This window comes from Scyliorhinus canicula, chromosome 18, assembly GCF_902713615.1.
Source record: "Scyliorhinus canicula chromosome 18, sScyCan1.1, whole genome shotgun sequence".
Classification (NCBI taxonomy): Eukaryota; Metazoa; Chordata; class Chondrichthyes; order Carcharhiniformes; family Scyliorhinidae; genus Scyliorhinus; species Scyliorhinus canicula.
Genome location: NC_052163.1, coordinates 94,898,957 through 94,919,189, shown reverse-complemented (window position 1 = coordinate 94,919,189; position 20,233 = coordinate 94,898,957). Strand labels below are relative to the sequence as shown.

The window sequence follows — 20,233 nt, the reverse complement described above, 5'->3', positions numbered from 1 at the left end:
GAAGACTATGACTCAGACGAAGGTTTCATCATTGGACTTGGCAACCCCAGTACCAAATCCGAACCGCAACTAAAGGTGTTGTACATTGAAGACCCCGACGACGAGTTCTTCGGATTGGGGAATCCTCAGCCCAGCATAGATGACATCCCGACTCGTGAGTGCAAGATTATGCTGTGGCCTGACACCAAGAGACAGAGAGCGGTACAAGCCCACAGAGAGCGGCCTGCTGCCACACAGAGAGTGGTCCACGCACCACAAAGAGTCCCGACTCCACAGAGAGTGGACCACGAAGGGTCCCAGCCTCCACACAGAAAGCGATAAAAGACTCCACAGCGAGACAACTGCACGTCTCCACACAGAAAGTGACTCCAGTGACACAAGCCTCCACAACGAGCTCATGGACAGACTCCACGATAGAAGCAATGCAAGCCTCCAGAGCGTAGTCCTTGCATGAACAAGACCATGAGAGTCTAGCAACCTCCTCTGAGCAACCAGCAGCAGATGTTGCAAGTCTGCCACACTCAAGTGAACAACAGAAAGATTATGACAGTCTGCCAAGCTCAAGTGCACAGCAAGAAGACTATGACAGTCTACCCAGCTCAACTGAACGACAAGACACTGAGGCCCTACACACTGTATGTGCGACAAGTGATGACGGCATCCCACTTCCCATTCCAGATGTGCAACATGACAGACCTCAGCTAGTGTGTACAGAGGCACTTGACAATCACAGTGAGACTACTGGTGACTCCGGTGACATCACGTTAATTCAAATCTCGTACGTCGAGCCTCTCCACAAGCAAATGCATTCCTGAATGTTTTGACTCCGGACAGGGAGCATCACGAAACCTCAGAAGATTCAAGTGAACCTGAAATAACTCCGGACGGGGAACATCGACAAGCCAAAGCTGATTCAAGTAAGTCGGACATGACTCCAGACGGGGAGCGCCGCAAACTCAATGACGGCACGCTCAAGGAAACAGCAGATGCCACAAAGCACGCTGACGCGAGTAACTGTGTGAAGGACCCATATTATCCACAGAGTGTGGTCCTTGAGTGCAGCAAACACGACAACAAAACCAACCAACACAACAACAACATCAAAGACAACAGCAAGAAGCGTACCAAAGGCAACAACATCGACAACAAGCGCGACAAACACATCAACAATGGAACTACGACTGGTACGACATGGTACAACTCTGCCAATGCGGGACACTGTTACTGCTCAGCTCAGTACAATGACATACCGTGGCAGGATGACACTGATTGCGTACATCACCACCACAAGCATCGAAAGAAAAACTGAGTCCAAATCAGACAACAAAGTGATTTGACCACTTCTTGGTTCCTTACGCACAGGGACACTGATGGCGTTCACAAGGACATGCCACCATCAACGTCACCAACTCACCAACCAAACAAGAAAGCCACTTGACCTTAATAATTAATTAACTTTGGACTCGTACATATGATTTGGACCTATTGTGTAATCATCACTCATGATGATTTGTACATGTCATCACTTATCTACCTCTTGTTCAATTTTCTTTAACACTGTACAGGAAATATGCACAAAAAAAGGGGGAATGTGGTGATATGCATCACTGTAAATACACAGGGGGTTAACGTAGATACACTAGGACACTGTAAATACACAAGGGGTTAATATAAATACACTAAGACTTGATAAACACTAGAGGGAGCACCAGAGACATCATGACACACAGACATTCAACCAATAGGTCAGTAAGATAGGACTTGACCAATTGGCATTCACGACACACAGAGGTGACACTACCATGAGGGGGCTACCCATATAAAAGGACAGGGCACACGTGCTCTCTCTTTCCAGTGGAGACACTTAGTGAGTACATACAGGGTTGATTGAAACACATCACACCCACCACGCGGATTGTAGCAGACTTGTTAGTTAGTCTGAGTAGCTATAGCAGGATTAACAGGAGAGTCGAATCCAAGTGGAGAATTGTTAATAGTTTAATAAATGTGTTCAAGCTATCTCCAAGTCTGAACCTTCCTTTGTCAGAGTGTACAACAAGGAAGTAGCTTATGCTACGTCAAGAGCGTAACAAAACAGGTGGATTGGCCATGATAAAATTGCCACTCGGTGTTCAGGGATATGCAGGTTAGGTGGGGTTACGGGGATAGGGCATGGGAGTGGGCCTAGGTAGGGTATCCTTTCAGAGGATCGGTGCAAACCTGATGGGCTGAACAGCCTCCTTCTGCATGGTAGGGATTCTATGGTTAAAGGCGAAGGGCAAAATGGAGTAAGTCACAGATCAGCGATGATCTGATTAAACAATGGAATAAGCTCAAGGGACTAAATTGCCTACGCTTGTTCCTAGGTGTCTGGCATGGACCCTATCAGACCAATTAGTCATACGCATCACCAGAGTGCAGCAGGAGGCCATAACCCAACCTAACCTTTTGGACACTAAGAGGCAATTTAGAACATAGAACATAGAAAAATACAGCACAGAACAGGCCCTTCGGCCCACGATGTTGTGCCGAACTTTAATCCTAGATTAGGAACAAATTAATCTACACCCCATCATTCTACCGTAATCCATGTACCTATCTAATAGCCGCTTGAAGGACTCTGATGTTTCTGACTCAACTACTTCCACAGGCAGTGCATTCCATGCCCCCACTACTCTCTGGGTAGACAACCTACCTCTGACACCCCCCCCCCCCATATCTTCCACCATTCACCTTAAATTTATGTCCCCTTGTAATGGTTTGTTCCATCCAGGGAAAAAGTCTCTGACTGTCTACTCTATCTATTCCCCTGATCGTCTTATAAACCTCTATCAAGTCGCCCCTCATCCTTCTCCGTTCTAATGAGAAAAGTCCGAGCACCCTCAAACTTTCCTCGTAAGACTTACTCTCCTTTCCAGGCAACATCCTGCTAAATCTCCTTTGCACCTTTTCCAAAGCTTCCACATCCTTCCTAAAATGAGGCGACCAGAACTGTACACAGTACTCCAAATGTGGCCTGACCAAGGTTTTGTACAGCTGCATCGTCACCCCACGGCTCTTAAATTCAATCCCTCTGCTAATGAACGCTAGCACACCATAGGCCTTCTTCACAGCTCTATCCACTTGAGTGGCAACTTTCAAAGATTTATGAACATAGACCCCAAGATCTCTCTGCTCCTCCACATTGCCAAGAACCCTAACGTTAACCCTGTATTCCTCATTCATATTTGTCTTTCCAAAATGGACAACCTCACACTTTCCAGGGTTAAACTCCATTTGCCACTTCTCAGCCCAGCGCTGCATCCTATCTATGTCTCTTTGTAGCAAGCAACACCCTCCTCAGTATCCACAACTCCACCAATCTTCGTATCATCGGCAAATTTACTGACCCACCGTTCAACTCCCTCATCCAAGTCATTAATGAAAATCACAAACAGCAGAGGACCCAGAACTAATTCCTGTGGTACGCCACTGGTAACTGGGCTCTAGGCTGAATATTTGCCATCCACCACCACTCTCTGACTTCTATTGGTTAGCCAGTTCGGGCAATTTAGCATGGCCAATCCACCTAACCCGCACATCTTTGGACTGTGGGAGGAAACCGGAGCACCCGGAGGAAACCCCCACACACACGGGGAGGACGTGCAGACTCCGCACAGACAGTGACCCAGCCGGGAATCGAACCTGGGACCCTGGAGCTGTGAAGCATTTATGCTATCCACCATGCTACCGTGCTGCCCCTAACAAGTATCTCCTTCCTAACAAGTATCTCCTTGAGCTTACCAGTCTGTTTCACACTGTACTCTCCAACAATATGGCCCCTCTCATTCGTAAATACTGAAGAAACATGCTCGTTTAAGACCTCCTATCTCTTCTGACTCGATACACAATCTCCCGCTACTGTCCTTGATCGGACCCACCCTCGCTCTAGTCATTCTCATATTTCTCATATATGTGTAAAAGGTCTTGGGGTTTTCCTTGATTCTACCCGCCAAAGATTTTTCATGCCCTCTCTTAGCTCTCCTAATCTTTTCTTCAGTTCCCTCCTGGCTATCTTGTATCCCTCCAGCGCCCTGTCTGAACCTTGTTTCCTCAGCCTTACATAAGTACCCTTCTTCCTCTTAACAGGACATTCAACCTCTCTTGCCAACCATGGTTCCCTCACTCGACCATCTCTTCCCTGACAGGGGCATGCATATCAAGGACACGTAGCATCTATTCCTTGAACAAGTTCCACATTTCAATTGTGTCCTTCCCTGACAGCCTATGTTCCCAACTCATGCACTTCAATTCTTGTCTGACAGCATTGTATTTACCCTTCCCCGAATTGTAAACCTTGCCCTGTTGCACGCACCTATTCCTCCCCATTACTAAAGTGAAAGTCACAGAATTGTGGTCACTATCTCCAAAATGCTCCCCTACTAATAAATCTATCACTTGCCCAGGTTCATTACCAAGTACCAAATCCAATATGGCCTCCCCTCTGGTCGGACAATCTATACTGTGTGAGAAAAGCTTCCTGGACACATCGTACAAACACCACCCCATCCAAACTATTTGATCTAAAGAGTTTCCACTCAATATTTGGGAAGTTGAAGTCACCCATGACTACTACCCTTTGACTTCTGCACCTTTCCAAAATCTGTTTCCCAATCTGTTCCTCCACATCTCTGCTGCTATTGGGGTTCCCATTCCCCTGCCAAACTAGTTTAAACCCTCCCGAAGAGTACTAGAAAACCTCCCTCCCAGGATATTGGTGCCCCTCTGGTTCAGATGCAACCCGTCCTGCTTGTACAGGTCCCACCTTCCCCAGAATGCGCTCCAATTATCCAAAGACCTGAAGCCCTCCCTCCTACACCATTCCTGCAGCCACGTGTTCAACTGCACTCTCTCCCTATTCCTAGCCTTGCTATCACGTGGCACCGGCAACAAACCAGAGATGACAACTCTGTCTGTCCTGGCTTTTAACTTCCAGCCTAACTCCCTGAACTCGTTTATTACATCAACCCCCTTTTCCTACCTATGTCGTTGGTGCCAATGTGCACCACGACTTCTGGCTGCTCCCCCTCCCCCTTAAGGATCCTGAAGACACGTTCCAAGACATCCCTGGCACCCGGGAGGCAACATACCTTCCGGGAGTCTCGCTCACGACCACAGAATCTCCTATCAATTCCCCTAACCATAGAGTCGCCCATCACTATTGCTTTTCTATTCTCCCCCCTTCCCTTCTGAGCCCCAGAGCCAGACTCAGTGCCAGAGACCCGGCCTCTAAGGCCTTCCCCCAGTAGGTCATCCCCCCAACAGCATCCAAAACGGTATACTTATTTTGAAGGGGAACGGCCATGAGGGATCCCTGCACTGTCTGCCCGTTTGTTTTCTTTCCCCTGACTGTAACCCAGCTACTCTTGTCATGTAACTTGGGTGTGTCTACCTCCCTGTAACTCTTCTCTATTACACCCTCTGCCTCCTGGATGATCCAAAGTTCATCCAGCTCCAGCTCCAGTTCCCTAACACAATCTCTGGGGAGCTGGAGTTGAGTGCACTTCCCGCAGGTATAGTCACCGGTAGTATCCTTCACCACCCACATCCTACAGGAGGAGCATGCAACTGCCCTAGCCTCCATCCCCTCTTACCTTACAGAATACAGCTGCACTGTGGACCAACTGGAACACTGCCCTCCGACTCTGCTCCCAGTCAGCTGTACTCTCTGTAAACTCCCGGCTCCCTTCACGCTCTTTGAGGAAATGTAAGAAATGAATTCCTTACTCCCTCCTCACCGAACTCCCTCGGTCGCCAAACTCTCACTTTCGCACTCAAATGCACCCAAATTCAGCACTCCCTCAGTCACCAAACTCTCACTCTAGCACTCAAATGCACCCAAATTCAGCACTTCCTCAGTCACCAAACTCTCACTCTAGCACTCAAATGCACCCAAATTCAGCACTCCCACAGTTACTGAACTCTCACTATAGCACTCAAATGCACCCAAATTCAGCACTCAAAGTCTGCACTGTAACTAGCTCAGATTTATATTGTGACTCTGGTCTCTGAAATCTGGCCTAATCCAATTAACTAATTAACAAGCTTCAAGTAGTTACAAGTAGAACCTTTGTTTAAAGCTGATTGAAAATTCACCTTCTTCTCAACCAAACAGCAATGTTTAAGTTGATTAGCTAAATAAAAGAAAGACTAGACTTTTGATACAAATAAAAGAATAAACCCTTAATATCCCTCAGTCACCAAACTCTCACTATAGCACTCAAATGCACCCAAATTCAGCACTCTGTCCAATCCACCAAACCTGCGCATCTTTGGACTGTGGGAAGAAACCGGAGCACCCGGAGGAAACCCACGCAGACACGGGAGAATGTACAAACGCCACACAGACAGTCACCCAAGGCTGGAATTGAACCCGGGTCCCTGGCGCTGTGAGGCAGCAGTGCTGACCACTGTGTCACCGTGCCGCCTCAATGGCACTCACCGCAATGACACTCACTCCAATGACACTCGCTGTCTGGGCACACACTGGGAAAGGCAACTTGTGTATGATGCTGCACTCCAAGGTGAAACTGACCCCCAATAATGTGATGGGGCAAGGGGAAAGGAAATTGGGGACAGCAATCACATAAATGAATTATCTTCTTGGTTTTGTCTCCCTGTTTTGTAGAAAGAGTTGAGTTTTTCCATTTGCCTGCAGTATCAGTATAAAGAAATGGAGGATTCCCTGGAGGAGAAGAAAACAGTCAGTGTTGGAAAACCTCTTGTATCCAAACTCAACCTGCATGAATCTGAGTACCAGAGTCAATACAACTCCTTTAACAACTCGCTGCAAAGTTCCTTAAATGAGCCTTCACAGCTGTTGATCCGAGACTCAAGCCTCACTTATTCTCCTGCACCAGTCTCTTTATGTTCCTCCAGTAGTTTGAATGACCTTGAGGGTTATAGTGATTTATACCAATATAGGAACAAATCCACCAATCTGTGCTACAGCATCCAGGAGCGACAGAAGCAAGGTCGAAGTTCAGCGGACGCTACAGCTGGGCTGATGGCCAAAGAAGGGATTGAGGGGATTGCCGCTCAGTTTAAGTCTCTGAGTTCCTTGCAATGATCAAGACATTCTGTTCACACTGAGGCATCAGGAGGGGCTGTCGCACAACATTGCAGAACTTCAGACCAAAATGCAAAATACTTTAACAAAGATTAATTAGAGAGGCAGAAGACTGATTGTGGAACCCGGAGACCATAAGGAAAAATAAAGTAGTTTTCTTGTAATACCAAATACGTGAGTATAGTAAAGTCGCCGTAGTCCCAGATGACCATAGGCTGCTTTGCCCTTTGAGGGGGAGAGCTGACTGGTGGTTATTTAACCTGAGGGTCACCACACCTCAGGCAAGGGGGAGGTTGAGAAGGGCCTTCGTGAATAACGGCAGCCGGTACAGGGATTGAACCCACGCTGTTCACCTCATACAATAGACTATGTACTCGGTATTTAACCACTTTCCCATTTTACCAAGTCCTTCTCGACAGTCAGCCTGTAGTAGTTCTACCTGCTGTTTGCCTTCTTAAGGAGCAAATAACTTCACACCCCATAATTGGCTAATTGGAGATAAAGGGATAGGCAGTGTTGACTAAGCTTAACATGTGCCAACTGGACCCTTCACATGTAACTCTCAGATTCAATTTAAGGGCAAGCGCTTCAGCCGATGGAGCATTGTCCTCCACTTCCCTCCCCCTTTGAGAGAGTGTGACTTTACTTCCATCCTTTCTCGCCTTTAAGGCTAATCATTTCTTCCATTTCATTTTAAAGTGGAGAAACCAGTTTCCCCTTTGCTGCTCTGACCATCTATTATGCTTATTGGGCCAGTCAAATTTAGTATCTTTGGCCCACAGTTTGTGTTGAGTTAGCCGATCTCTGCCGGGGGACTACTGGAGCATCGAGGTTTATCTCCCGAGGCTCTAAAAGAGTGAAATCAATTGGAGTTCTTGTTTGCCATTGCTATAAGAGATGTGTATGGATATGGCTACGGATCAGTGCAATGCTATAATGCCCCATTGTTGCACTCACTGAATGGTCTATCGAAGAGTGGTTATTTGGTGGGGGCAATGCCTGAATACAGCAAGTTGGAACTCAGACGACAGGAAGGAAGAAAATAGTTGCACAAAGAAGTAAAAGTGGAGAGAATAACCTTTTGTAAATCAGTGTACTTCTAGGACTCAGGTTATTTCTTTGCGATGGTTACAAGGTGTAATATTTCCTTTCAACTGCTCTTGATCTTGATGTACATTAATTCTGATATTATGGGATGCTCGTATCATTTTCTATCAGGGACATTTGCCAAAAACAAATAATTAAAATATAACTATGACAAAGTACTTGTGTATTTCACTTTTGATTTTCCATAACCATCGAATGCTTTGATGTTAAATTTTCTAAAGGAACTCTACCGTATATTATTAAATCACCTAATACCACGAACAACTGCTTACATTGATGTACGCAGCCCACTTTACATGTTAAACACTTTGGAATGTTTTACTAAGAGTGAGAAAATTTAAAAAACCCTTTGACATTTTCTGATACAGAACCATCAAAAGGAAGTCGAGACAAATGACCAAAAGCTTAATCGAAGAGGTAGGTTTAAATGGGCAAGTTTAGAGAGGAGGGAGATACATGTTTGGAGAGAGAATTGAGGAGCTGAAGGCTAAGGGAGCTGAAAATGCAGCCACTAATGGTGAGGTTATTTAAATCAGGGATGCATAAAAGCCAGACTTGCAGGATGTCCAAGACCTCAAAGGTATAGAACATAGAACAGTACAGCACATAACAGGCCCTTCGGCCCTCGATGTTGTGCCGAGCAATGATCACCCTACTCAAACCCATGTATCCACCCTATACCCGTAACCCAACAACTCCCCCCCCCCTTAACCTTACTATTAGGACACTACGGGCAATTTAGCATGGCCAATCCACCTAACCCGCACATCTTTGGACTGTGGGAGGAAACCGGAGCACCCGGAGGAAACCCACGCACACACGGGGAGGACGTGCAGACTCCACACAGACAGTGACCCAGCCGGGAATCAAACCTGGGACCCTGGAGCTGTGAAGCATTTATGCTAACCACCATGCTACCATGCTGCCCTATGTAAGGCTGGAGAAGGTTTCGGGCAGCACGGTAGCATTGTGGATAGCACAATTGCTTCACAGCTCCAGAGTCCCAGGTTCGATTCCGGCTTGGGTCACTGACTGTGCGGAGTCTGCACATCCTCCCCGTGTGTGCGTGGGTTTCCTCCGGGTGCTCCGGTTTCCTCCCACAGTCCAAAGATGTGCAGGTTAGGTGGATTGGCCATGATAAATTGCTCTTCGTGTCCAAAATTGCTCTTAGTTGGGTGGGGTTACTGGGTTATGGGGATAGGGTGGAGGTGTTGACCTTGGGTAGGGTGCTCTTTCCAAGAGCCAGTGCAGACTCGATGGGCCGAATGGCCTCCGTCTGCACTGTAAATTCTATGATAAAAAACAAAGGTTGGGGGGGGGGGGGGGGGGGGGGTGGTTAGCAGTGTCGCCTCACAGCATCGAGGACCTGGTTTTGATCCCAATCCCGGATTGCTGTTCATGTGGAGTTTGCACAATCTCCCCATGTCTGTCACCCCCAAAATCCAACAATGTGAAGGGTAGATGGATTGGCCACATACAATTTCCCCTTAATTAGATAAAAAAGAATTGGACATTTTAAAATTTAAAAAAGAGTAGTCAAGTCTAGAATTAACAACATCTGAATGAGGGTTTCACTAGTACATGAGCTGAGACAGGGTTCAAGTCAAGCAAATATGGAAATAGGCTTGGTGATGACGTGCCTGGAAAATCAACTCGGAGTTAAACACAACAGCAAGGTTGTAAGCAGTCTTACTTGGCTTAAGATATTTACCAAAGATGGAAATGTTGGGGAGGAAATGGATATGATGGGGACCAAAACTATGGCTTTAGCTTTACCAAGTCAGATGGTCTCACTGCCTTTGTAGCTGGATACATACATAAACAGCTGTTTTATGATTGTGATGACATTTCAAAGGTACTCAATTGTTTGTAAAGTGACATATACATGTCCTGAGACCATGAAAGGCAACATACAAACACAAGTCTTTATTCCTTCAACACAAGGTTTTCTTTATGCAAGTTTAAACCTCCAGTTGCACTGTACATGTGTACATATACACCAAGTCTCAAACATGTATCCATGCATCCCTCAGATAATGCACTCAACTGCCAAAGGATGCGCATGTACATACAAACCTCTCTCTGTCTGGACATCTGTGTACATGTATGTATATAAAATTATACATAAACAATGTACAGAGCTGCAGATATACTGAAACACAAACATGGATACACATGCAGGCAAGCCCTCAAATGCAGGTAAACACTCATAGAAGCACACACACATACATGCAAATACACTCGCAGGTGCATAACATAACAATAATACTATTTTGTTGTGAACCGCTGCAATGCACTGCTATATATATTGACAGAATGGTCTTTTTAAAAATGTACAGGATGTGTCCGTCGCTGGTGAGGCCAGCCTTTATTGCCCATCCCTAATTGCTTTTCAGGAGGTGGTGGTGAGTTGCCTTCTTGAACCTCGATTCTGTACCTGCGATTCTCTACACAGGGAGTTCATAATATCTGTTAACTCCCTGTGGACATCTACTAGATGGAAGTGGAACCATTATCCTTGGGAGGCCCCAGTACAGACCCAGTAGTTTTCAGAGGCAATCCTTTCACTAGGTGTGGGAGGTGGGGCATGCCTGACATGCTCTCTTCCCTTTTAACTGGAGAGTTGACAATACTGAATATTAGCTTGGTAAGCACTCCACAGTGGCGCAGAGGCATCAAGCTCTGAAAATGAATCTGTATTCTTGCAATAAAAGTTTCACTGCAGCTTAGAATTTTTCATTAATTGATCAGAATGATTTTAAAAATGAGAACCATGGGGTTTTTCTGTTTTGGCAAATGGTCATCGCTACAACTGTTCCTGGGCCAGGTCCCTAAATCCTCTTCCCCGATGTGGGAACTACCTTACCACAGGCCCCAATTTGGTAGATTTTGGCAGGAAATACCCAAAATTGTTACGTCCCTGGGTGAGGAGGGATGAACTGGCTCCCTTTATTCAATTCCCTCAGTTGGCCGCAACAAGATTATTTGAAAAGAATCATTTTCCTTATGGATACCTATCCCGGCCCAATGTATTTATGTCTGAAAAGAAGCCAATTTAACTTGTTGAAGAACAACTGAGTTTATCAGCTACTAAATGCAATAAATATGATAAAATACATGAACATACATTCACAAGGATTAGAAATAAGAAGCAAATCCAAAAATAAGTTTAAAAAAAAATACAATTTAGTCTTTGACTAGCCCATGAGGGGTAATGGTGAAACCTTGTGGCCGTTTGAGATCTGTGATTTCAGTAGCGCTGACTTCAGCAGTTTGAGTAGTCGGTCTCGAGATCCTAGGGTCCTGCAGTCTAGCTGAAAAGTTGTCCTGCTTCTTTTTCAGCTGTGACTTGACATGCTTCAGCAATCAGATCGAGAGACCTGCATCTTTACCTGCCAGCACAGTTGGTGGTGAGACGGGGGGGGGGGGGGGGGGGGGGGGGTGGAGGTGCTGTTGTGTGCTGTCCTTTTGTTTCTGTGTCACACACTCTGACACACCCAGCACTATTTCACACTGACCAAGTTTTGTCGCTGGATTTCTATCCCAGTCTCTTGACTATGGCTAGAAGGCGAAAATCCACAAGCTGTCCAGGAAATAATTTACAAGCTATAATTCCTGCTGTGATGATGATCAGTTTCCATTTACTCCACACAAAATGACAGTTCACATTTCCATGAGTCTGGTCAGGGTTGTTGGGCGGTTGGGTTCTAATCGCGATAGTCACCTCTTGCTGTGGTGTCAAATTCTCTTGTATCTTTCTGGCTCTGTTATTGCAGCTTTGTAAACTTACAGGAGCAAGTGCATCAGTGCAGGCTCATCTGGTACTTGGTTTACAGAGCTTTTTGTTTGGCTAGCTTCTGGTCAGTGTGGGGTCATATGATACAGTTAACGCACAGTCATTATGGTCAATACAGTTAATGTATGGTTAAGTAAATTGATCACCTGGCTGCAGTTGTCTAAAGACTGTCAAAATTTGAGAGTTTCACCTAATTGAACCTAAATGAACATGGACCAGAGGATTTATTTTAAATGCCTCAACCAAAATATAAGAGGCGGGGAAGGGGGGGGGGGGAGGGGGGGCGGCGGTGGTGTAAGATGGAATGACTGCTCTACATTTAAAAGAAATTGTAGGACTTTGAATCCAAAGAGTCTTAGCAGAGAAAAGTATTGAAAGTATTGGATTGTCAATCTTTTCCTAGATTAAATCAGCCACCCTCACAATTGCACAATGCTGAAAGGCAGAATTTATTGACTGGAAGTAAGTATAAAGCTAGAATCTAATTACACCTCTGGTAATTGTATCATTTACCCCTGTAAAGTACTCTGGAGATGGAAAAGAGAGGACATGAATATTGTTTAATCATTATATGGCTAAGAGGATTCTATTTTTCTTCAACTATCTTATGAAACTAAGCAGAACAATTTGAGTATATGAACTGTCAGGAAGGGCAACATTACTTCATTAAAAAGCTTCCACTTCCATAGCACACTCTAACCAATGAATTACGTTTTAAGTACAGTTACTGTTCTTACGCAGGCGGAGAGATAATTTGTGAAGATTCCACAACCAGCAAAATATTTTTATTCTTTCACATGATGTTGGCTTTTTAAAAAAAACGTTATTTCATGGGATATAGGTGTCGCTGGCTCGACCAGCATTTCTTGCCCATGAAAAGGTGGTGGTGAGTTGCCTTCTTGAACCGCTGCAGCCCATGTGGTGTAGGTAGACCCACAGTGCTCTGAGGGAGGGAATGTTTCTGGTGATGGCTAGAATATTGGGCACATTCATGTCGATGGGTGTTTTCCATCCTGTCAAACAGGGTCTCTCATCTGAAAGAAAGCATGACAATGGAGCAACCATCAATTGCACTGTAAGACCCAACCTTGATTTCATTCTGAAGACCTAGATTGGACCTTAAACCCATGACCTTTTGAGGAGAGAGAGCTACCAACTGAACCAAACCCACACTGGAAAAGTAAGTGCTTCTGGATTATTTGACCTATGATCTAAACCTCGCCAATGACATTGGCCAGTCTGGTGATGCGTCCAAAGCATCCCTCGTAACAAGCAAGAAAAAAAAGAAAGGTCTTTATTTATATGTGCCTTTACTGATCTCAGAAGAAATTGTTTTAAAGCTAATGAAGGAGCTTTTGAAGCATAATCAGTGTTGTAATGTTTGTTACATGACAGCCAATTTACACACAAAGATCCCACCAATAGCCAGCCATGTGGTAATGATGACCTGCTATGGCAGTACTAGAAAAGCAGGGCGGTTTCCTGACCAAAATTCCTTCCTGAATGATCACCATCCTAAAACAATTTAACTGTGTGACCCCTGAATTAACCTCTGTAACAAATAGTGACTATACTTCAGTATATCAGCTAAGTCTTTGCATGCGCTATGGACGTTTCTGAGAGATGTATTGAAGTGCTATATAAATGTGGGTTGTTTTTCTTAGCAGTCTGAGCGGTTCTGGTGAAGGTTGAGGGGCAGGTTGTTCACTTGGACAACTTGGCCACAGGCAGTGTGTGGCATAGCAAAGCTTCAAACCTGTCAAGAAAGGAAAGGAAGCAAAGATTTTATGCTTTAAGATAAAATACCTGTGAATTGTATTCTTGCCGTGTAGCTTTGTACTGGGAATCTTTGAAACTTAGAAAATAGGTGCAGGAGGAGTCCATTTAGTCCATCGAATCTGTTCCCCCACCATTCATTATGATCATAGCTCATCACTCAACTCAATAACCTGTTCGTGCAGAAGGAGGCCATTCTGCCCATCAAGGCTGCACTGACCCTCTCAAAGAACACCCTACCTAGTCTCACTCCCCTGTGCAATCTCCATAACCCCACATAACCTTCCCATCTTTGGACACAAAGGCAATTTAGCATAGCCAATTCACCTAACCTGCACCTCTTTGGTCTGTGGCAGGAAATCAGTGCACCTGGAGGAAACCCACGCAGGCACGGGGAGAACGTGCAAACTCCACACAGACAGTCACCCGAGCCCAGAATTGAACCCATGTCCCTGATGCTGTGAGGCAGCAATGCTAACCACTATGCCAGCATGTCACCAGTGAATATAATCCTAACCTACTCAATCTCCCCTCATACATCAGTCCCGCCATCCCAGGATTCAGTCTAGCAAACCTGCGCTGCACTCCCTCTATAGCAAGAACATCCTTCCTCAAATAAGGTAATAGTGAAATTGAGTTAAATGAGTTAATTAGATGAGCAAACACATATTTAACAGGAAGTACAGCTGTAAGCATTATTGTTGATATGTGATATCTTAGCTGTTCAGAATTAGATTTAAGGATAGGGTGGGTTGGGGAAAATAATGCTCTCAAAAAAAGAGGCGCTTTCGATGAGATGTAAAGACAATTGTTTCTTGTTTATTCAGCCGCTAACGTCTCTGAGCTGAGATGACCCAACGGTTTGGGCTGTGGGTCTGGAGTAATGTGCTGGTCACTTTGGGGCTGTGTATGGTCCTGGTGCCGACTGTTAGAAGAGATCAGAATAGGAGGCTGGCCAAATGGAGCTCCTAGTGGGCTGTCGGTGAGTTCAGTTCAAACCAATACCTCGTCTTGCCTTCCATCCTGACTAATGCTGGAGTGTGGTTTGTACTGGAGGAGGTATCACTGACCCTCCAGCCTCACCCAAGCAGCTATATTCATGCATGAGGCTGGTGAGTGATGAATGGCTATTTTATCATGAAAATATGGGCCTGCGCTTTTTAAACTAAAGGTATAAGGTAGAAAAGACAAGACGTTGGACAATATTCATGCACCGTGTAGTGCACGTCACAGGGCCGGACACAACGGCTGTGAGACACACCCTCACTTAATGTGATCAAGATAATGATATTTAAATGACCCATTATGCTCATTTAAACACCCTGACGCAACAGTTTCTCGGCACCCGGGAGTCACCTACCGCACTGGCAAAGCTTCACCTTAGCGCCGAGTAGTCTCCAGAGGTGGAGACCAGTTGTGATGGCCGGTCGGGGGTCTCGGAGGCCATTGGAGACCCCCTGGCACCCACACTTGGCACTGCCAGGGTTCCTAGTTGGCTCTTCCAGGGTGCCTGGGGCACTTGCCAGGTGCCAGGCTGGCAGTGCCAGTGTGCCCAGATGCTAGGTTAGCACTGCCATGGGTCAGGATCTGGGGAGAGGACATGCCCATGAAAGGGGGGGTGGAGGGAGTTTATGAATGTCGGGAGGTGAAGGGGGATACGAGGGGCCTATTAAAGGTCGGGGGGGTTCTGAAAGGGGAGGAGCCAGCAAGGGGTGTCCTCACTTGAGGGAGCTGGAATGCCGAAGTCTGCCGGGGGTGGCATTGCCCATGATTGGGGGTGTGGGGACCCTCATCCTCACTTAGAGTTCGGGGGCTCTGATATTTGAGGAGCTGGTCTTGCCGGTGAATTCAGCCTCCCACTGCTGAAAATATTTCGAAGTGTGGGCTAGACCGAAGAGGAACTCCCCAACACCGCAAAAAATGACGGTGTGGATCTCACCCAAAAGGCCGGCGGGAAGCAGCCCGCTAACCCGCCCAGAATGACACTTAGAATTTTTGGGGGAGAATCGCACCGGTAACTACAGAGCTCTACAAACTCAGAAGTACCTTATTCATCTTGAGTCTAGCAGTGTTGATTGAGATTATGTTCTATCAGGTTACTGGTTGCTGTGCATTATTATCTAGCACAGGCCCCCTGCTGATGACTTTTGTTTCGGGCACGCATTACTTTAAAAGTGGTGAGCAGGCATAGAATTAACAGTATTGGTTCTTGGATGGAATTTGATTAGGGGAGCTTTTCTATTGCAAAACTTGCTGCAATGTCTTCTTATCCTTTCTCTCCTTATTTTTCTGACGTTGCTGCCCTCTACTGGAGATTTTCTCCTTTGGTGCTTCTGATGCTGAAAAGGTTGTTTCGGGGCCACAAACCGGGAATGAACCCCCCCCCCCCCCCCCCCCTCCCTTATCAAAGTATTCTGTGCAAAATCTCTCCTATAGATTCACAAGGGCAAACCATTGTTTCGTACCTCACCCAAGTGACAATTCTCATTAGACGTGTGTTGTCAGCCTATTTAACCAAATAGTTAATTCAATTAAACCTGGCACAGTAACACCTTCGGCCCAGATTTTCATCCCCAGGTCAGAAGATTGCACGTCTCTGCGAACAAGTTGGATTTTCAGCCAGGTGTAGAGATGGACTGGACGCAAGGCCGCTCTGTGCTCTGGGGCTGTTTAAATAAATAAATTGCAATAATAAAACCAAAATAAATCATTCCTGTCCTCAACCCCACAAACTCCCTATGTCCCTCATGTGCCAACCTATGTCCCTCCACCTACTCCCGTGATCCATTACCCATTTGGCAACTAAGTGCCCTTTTACCCATTCCCGATTTCCCACATACCCCTATGCAACTTAATGTCCTTCTACCCACCCCACACCCCTTGCAAACTTAGTGCCAACTCATGCCAACCTACCCACCATCCTTTGCCCATAACCCATCCATGCCAACTCAGCTAATATCCTTCCCAGGCAGCTTTGACAGCTGGACAGCTCTTTAACAGTTCCTTGACAGCTGGACAATACTTTAATGGTTCCTTGGCAACTGAACAATTCCTTGACAGCTGGATGGCTGTCTAACATTTCCTCAACAGTTGGAGGGATGTTTTGCAGTTCCTTGAGAGATGGAAAGCTCTTTTACAGTTCCCTAACAACTGGAGTGCTCTTTGACAGGTCCTTGATAGCTGCTTGGTTCCTTGACAGCCAGTTAGCTCCTTACAGCTTGACAGCTCCAAAAGGTTTGTGCATCAAAAGTGCATAGTCATGTTCGCTTTTAATAATCCCAAAGGGTTCCATACCTCTCCCAATGGTGTCCTGGGACATTATTCAAAGTGGTACCCTGGCTACATAAACATATCCACCAGGTCCTCTTTACCTGGTTTAATCTGTACATTATGGCTACCAAACTCCTGGGCCGGGATTCTCCAATCCCGCCGCTACGTTCTGACATCGGCGTGAAAAGCGGCGTGAACCACTCCGGCGTCAACGGTCCTCAATTGTCCGGTATGCTCCCTTTCCTATGAGGCTAGGTCAGTGCTCCGCAGCTCCAGCCGGTGCGCTACAGCTGGCGAGAGTGCACATGTACGCTATGGCCGGAGCGAGTTCACGCATGTGTGCTACGGCCGGCGTGATTCCCGCATGCGCGTGGGATCCCGTCTCCGTGCCGGCCACCGGGCGATATGGCGGAGCCCTACAGGGGCCCGGCCCGGAGGTACTTAGGCCCCCATGGAACCAGCCCGTCCGCCAATTGGTAGGCCCCAATCACGGGCCAGGCCACCATGGGGGCCCCCCCGGGGTCGGATCCCTATCCCCTCCAGGCTGCCCCCCGCAGACACACCTTCCAGGTCCCACCACGTGAGACCTGAGTAACCCACGCCGGCGGGACTCGGCCGATCCCGGCGGGCACTCAGCTTTCACCAGCCCCCGAGAATCGGCGAGCCAACGTTGGGGCGGCACGGCATGATTTTCCCACCCCCCACCCCTGGGGATTCTCCGACCCGGGAGAATCCTGACCCGGTTTTTCCAAAATCCCACTTCAATGGAAGAAGCTGGTGATTTAAATATTCAGCTGCCTCCACATATTGTGCATGCACGAACCCCACCCTGGCTCCAGTCTCACCCCCCACCCACCCTCCCCCCAAGAAGGTTGAAAATTCCAGGTTTGGGGGCATGTCTTAGAATAGTTGGCATTTTCTGGATTTTTATCACAATGTAGATCTTCCTGGTCTTTCGAATTCAACAGTACACCGGTATAGTGCATTTACTCACTGAGCAATTGAGCCCTCACTTTCATTCCATTCAAATGTATTATTATTTTGCAGGCCACTTCCTGGGCAAGAAGGATTACCCTGGCTTTCCAAATTCAGACTTTGATGCCCATAACTTTAATTCTGGTCTCATGGAGGACTTACAAAGATTGAAGGATGAACCCTCCAGCAAGAACCCCTCAGCTACCTCCCACCATTAGTGAAGCACACAACCTGGGAGAGACCAAACACTCACAAAGAACAAACAGCTCCATACAAAATATCGCAAAAAGGTACAGAAACTGACAAGTTCAACATAGCTCCAACTACCGGGATTCTCCCCTACCCGGCGGGGCGTCAGGTCCCGGCAGAACGGAGTGGTGTGAACCACTCCGGCGTCGGGCATCCCCAAAGGTGCGGAGAATTCCGCACCTTTAGGGGCCAAGCCCTCACATTGAGGGTCTAGGCTCGCGCCGGAGTGGCTCCCACTCCGCCGGCCGGCACGAACGGCCTTTGGCGCCCCGCCAGCCGGGGCCAAAAGGCCTTCGCCGGCCGGCGGAAGTCCGCGCATGCGCCGATGTGTCAGGGGCTGCTGACATCATACGGGTGCATGCGCAGGGGAGGGGGTCTCTTCCACCCCCGCCATGGTGAAGGCCATTGCGGGGCAGTAGAAACAGAGTGCCCCCACGGCACAGGCCCGCCCGCCGATCAATGGGCCCCGGTCGTGGGTCAGGCTACCGTGGGGGCACCCCCCCGGAGTCAAATCACCCCAGGACCCCGGAGCCCGCCGGCGTTGCCAATCCTGCCGGTCAGGTAGGTGTTTTGATTCCTGTCGGCGGGAGAGGCCTGTCCGCGGCGGGACTTCGGCACATCGCGGGCCGGAGAATCACCGCGGGGGGGGGGCCCGCCGACCAGCGCGGCGCGATTCTCTGGCCCGCAGAGCTAAGCTAGCCAATGACTCATAAGAGGCTCTATGTAGGCTCTTATAACACCCTGGGCTAGTGCATGGACAATTCCAGCTCCACCTAACTCGGAGTTGCAACACAATTAAAATTAACAATTAATTTTTAGAAGATACGCCAAGTCTTTGGTCTCTGGCTGCCCAATAACTACAGTCACCAGGTTTGTAAATTTAAGCACAATTAATTTTTATTAATAACAAAATTACAATTAAATATGCAGCAAATACAACTGGTTCACTATTATCTAATTCCTAAACCGCCCCTCTTTAACTCGCCCCACCCTCTACACACACATAAGATAGACAAACACAGTGGAGAAAGAGTATGTGCAGAAAAATACAATAGAATAAAAGTCTCTGTTTCAGATGGATATCTTCTGCTCCGCCTTTATTCCATCTAGACCTTAAGTTGGAGGATTGCACTTTCAGTCTGTCATGGTGTTCTCTGTAGATTCATCAAGGCATTAAAAACTTCTCTGTAAGTTCGGAAAACAGAAGGTAGGCAACATTACTGGTGTACTAGTTTGTAGCGTTTGAGCTCCTCATTTCCTCTGCTTGACTGAAAGGTATAAGTCCATAAGACATAGGAGCAGAATTAGGCCACTCGGCCCATCGTGTCTGCTCCGCCATTCAATCATGGCTGATATTTTTCTCATCCCCATTCTCCTGCCTTCTCCCCATAACCCCTGATCCCCTTATTAATCAAGCACCTACCTATTGTCATGAGAATGTCGCTTTAAGAAATGTTTGGCTGCTCATATTACTGCAGTGATGTCAGAGTGTGGGGGGAGCTGGGCTGTCAGTCAGCTTTTTACTTTCGTTTTAGGCTGTTTTCTGCACGGTGTGTTTTAGTTTCGTTTTCAGTGTTGGAGCTGGATAGCTGCAGTCACAGCCACAATGTGTATTGGAGTCTCTCTCTGTAACCTAAAGACTGTAAATTGATCCTGCTGATTTAAAACTAATAACAATAGTGACTTTAACCTGATGTGCTTCTGGTAAAAGGTGTTTTAAGTCTTATGGGTGTTAAAAGGAAAAGGATTACTTAATGTATTGGGGGGTTGTATTTGAATTGATGGTTGCTAAGATGTTCACTGTATGTTTTAAAAATGTTCATAGAATAAACATTGTTTTGCTTTAAAAAATATTTTTCCATTTCTGCTGTACCACACCTGTAGAGTGGCCATGTGCTCCCCATACCACAATCTATTAAAAGTTGTGGGTCAGGTGAACTCCATGGTACACC

At 46.8% G+C, this 20,233-nt stretch overlaps 1 protein-coding gene across 3 annotated transcripts in view; it reads left to right on the top strand.

Moving 5' to 3' along the window:
• malt2 (MALT paracaspase 2) overlaps positions 1–20,233 on the top strand; it is a 128,236-nt gene that overhangs the window by 91,030 nt on the left and 16,973 nt on the right. For 2 of the 3 annotated variants that reach the window (XM_038777593.1, XM_038777592.1), the window contains one exon: positions 6,668–8,371. The exons of the other annotated variant lie outside the window; for it this stretch is intronic. In XM_038777593.1, coding sequence (XP_038633521.1) covers positions 6,668–7,108 — 441 coding nt within the window. In that variant the 3' untranslated portion in view covers positions 7,109–8,371. Of the gene's footprint in view, positions 1–6,667; positions 8,372–20,233 lie in introns of those variants that run through there. 3 annotated transcript variants of the gene reach the window in all.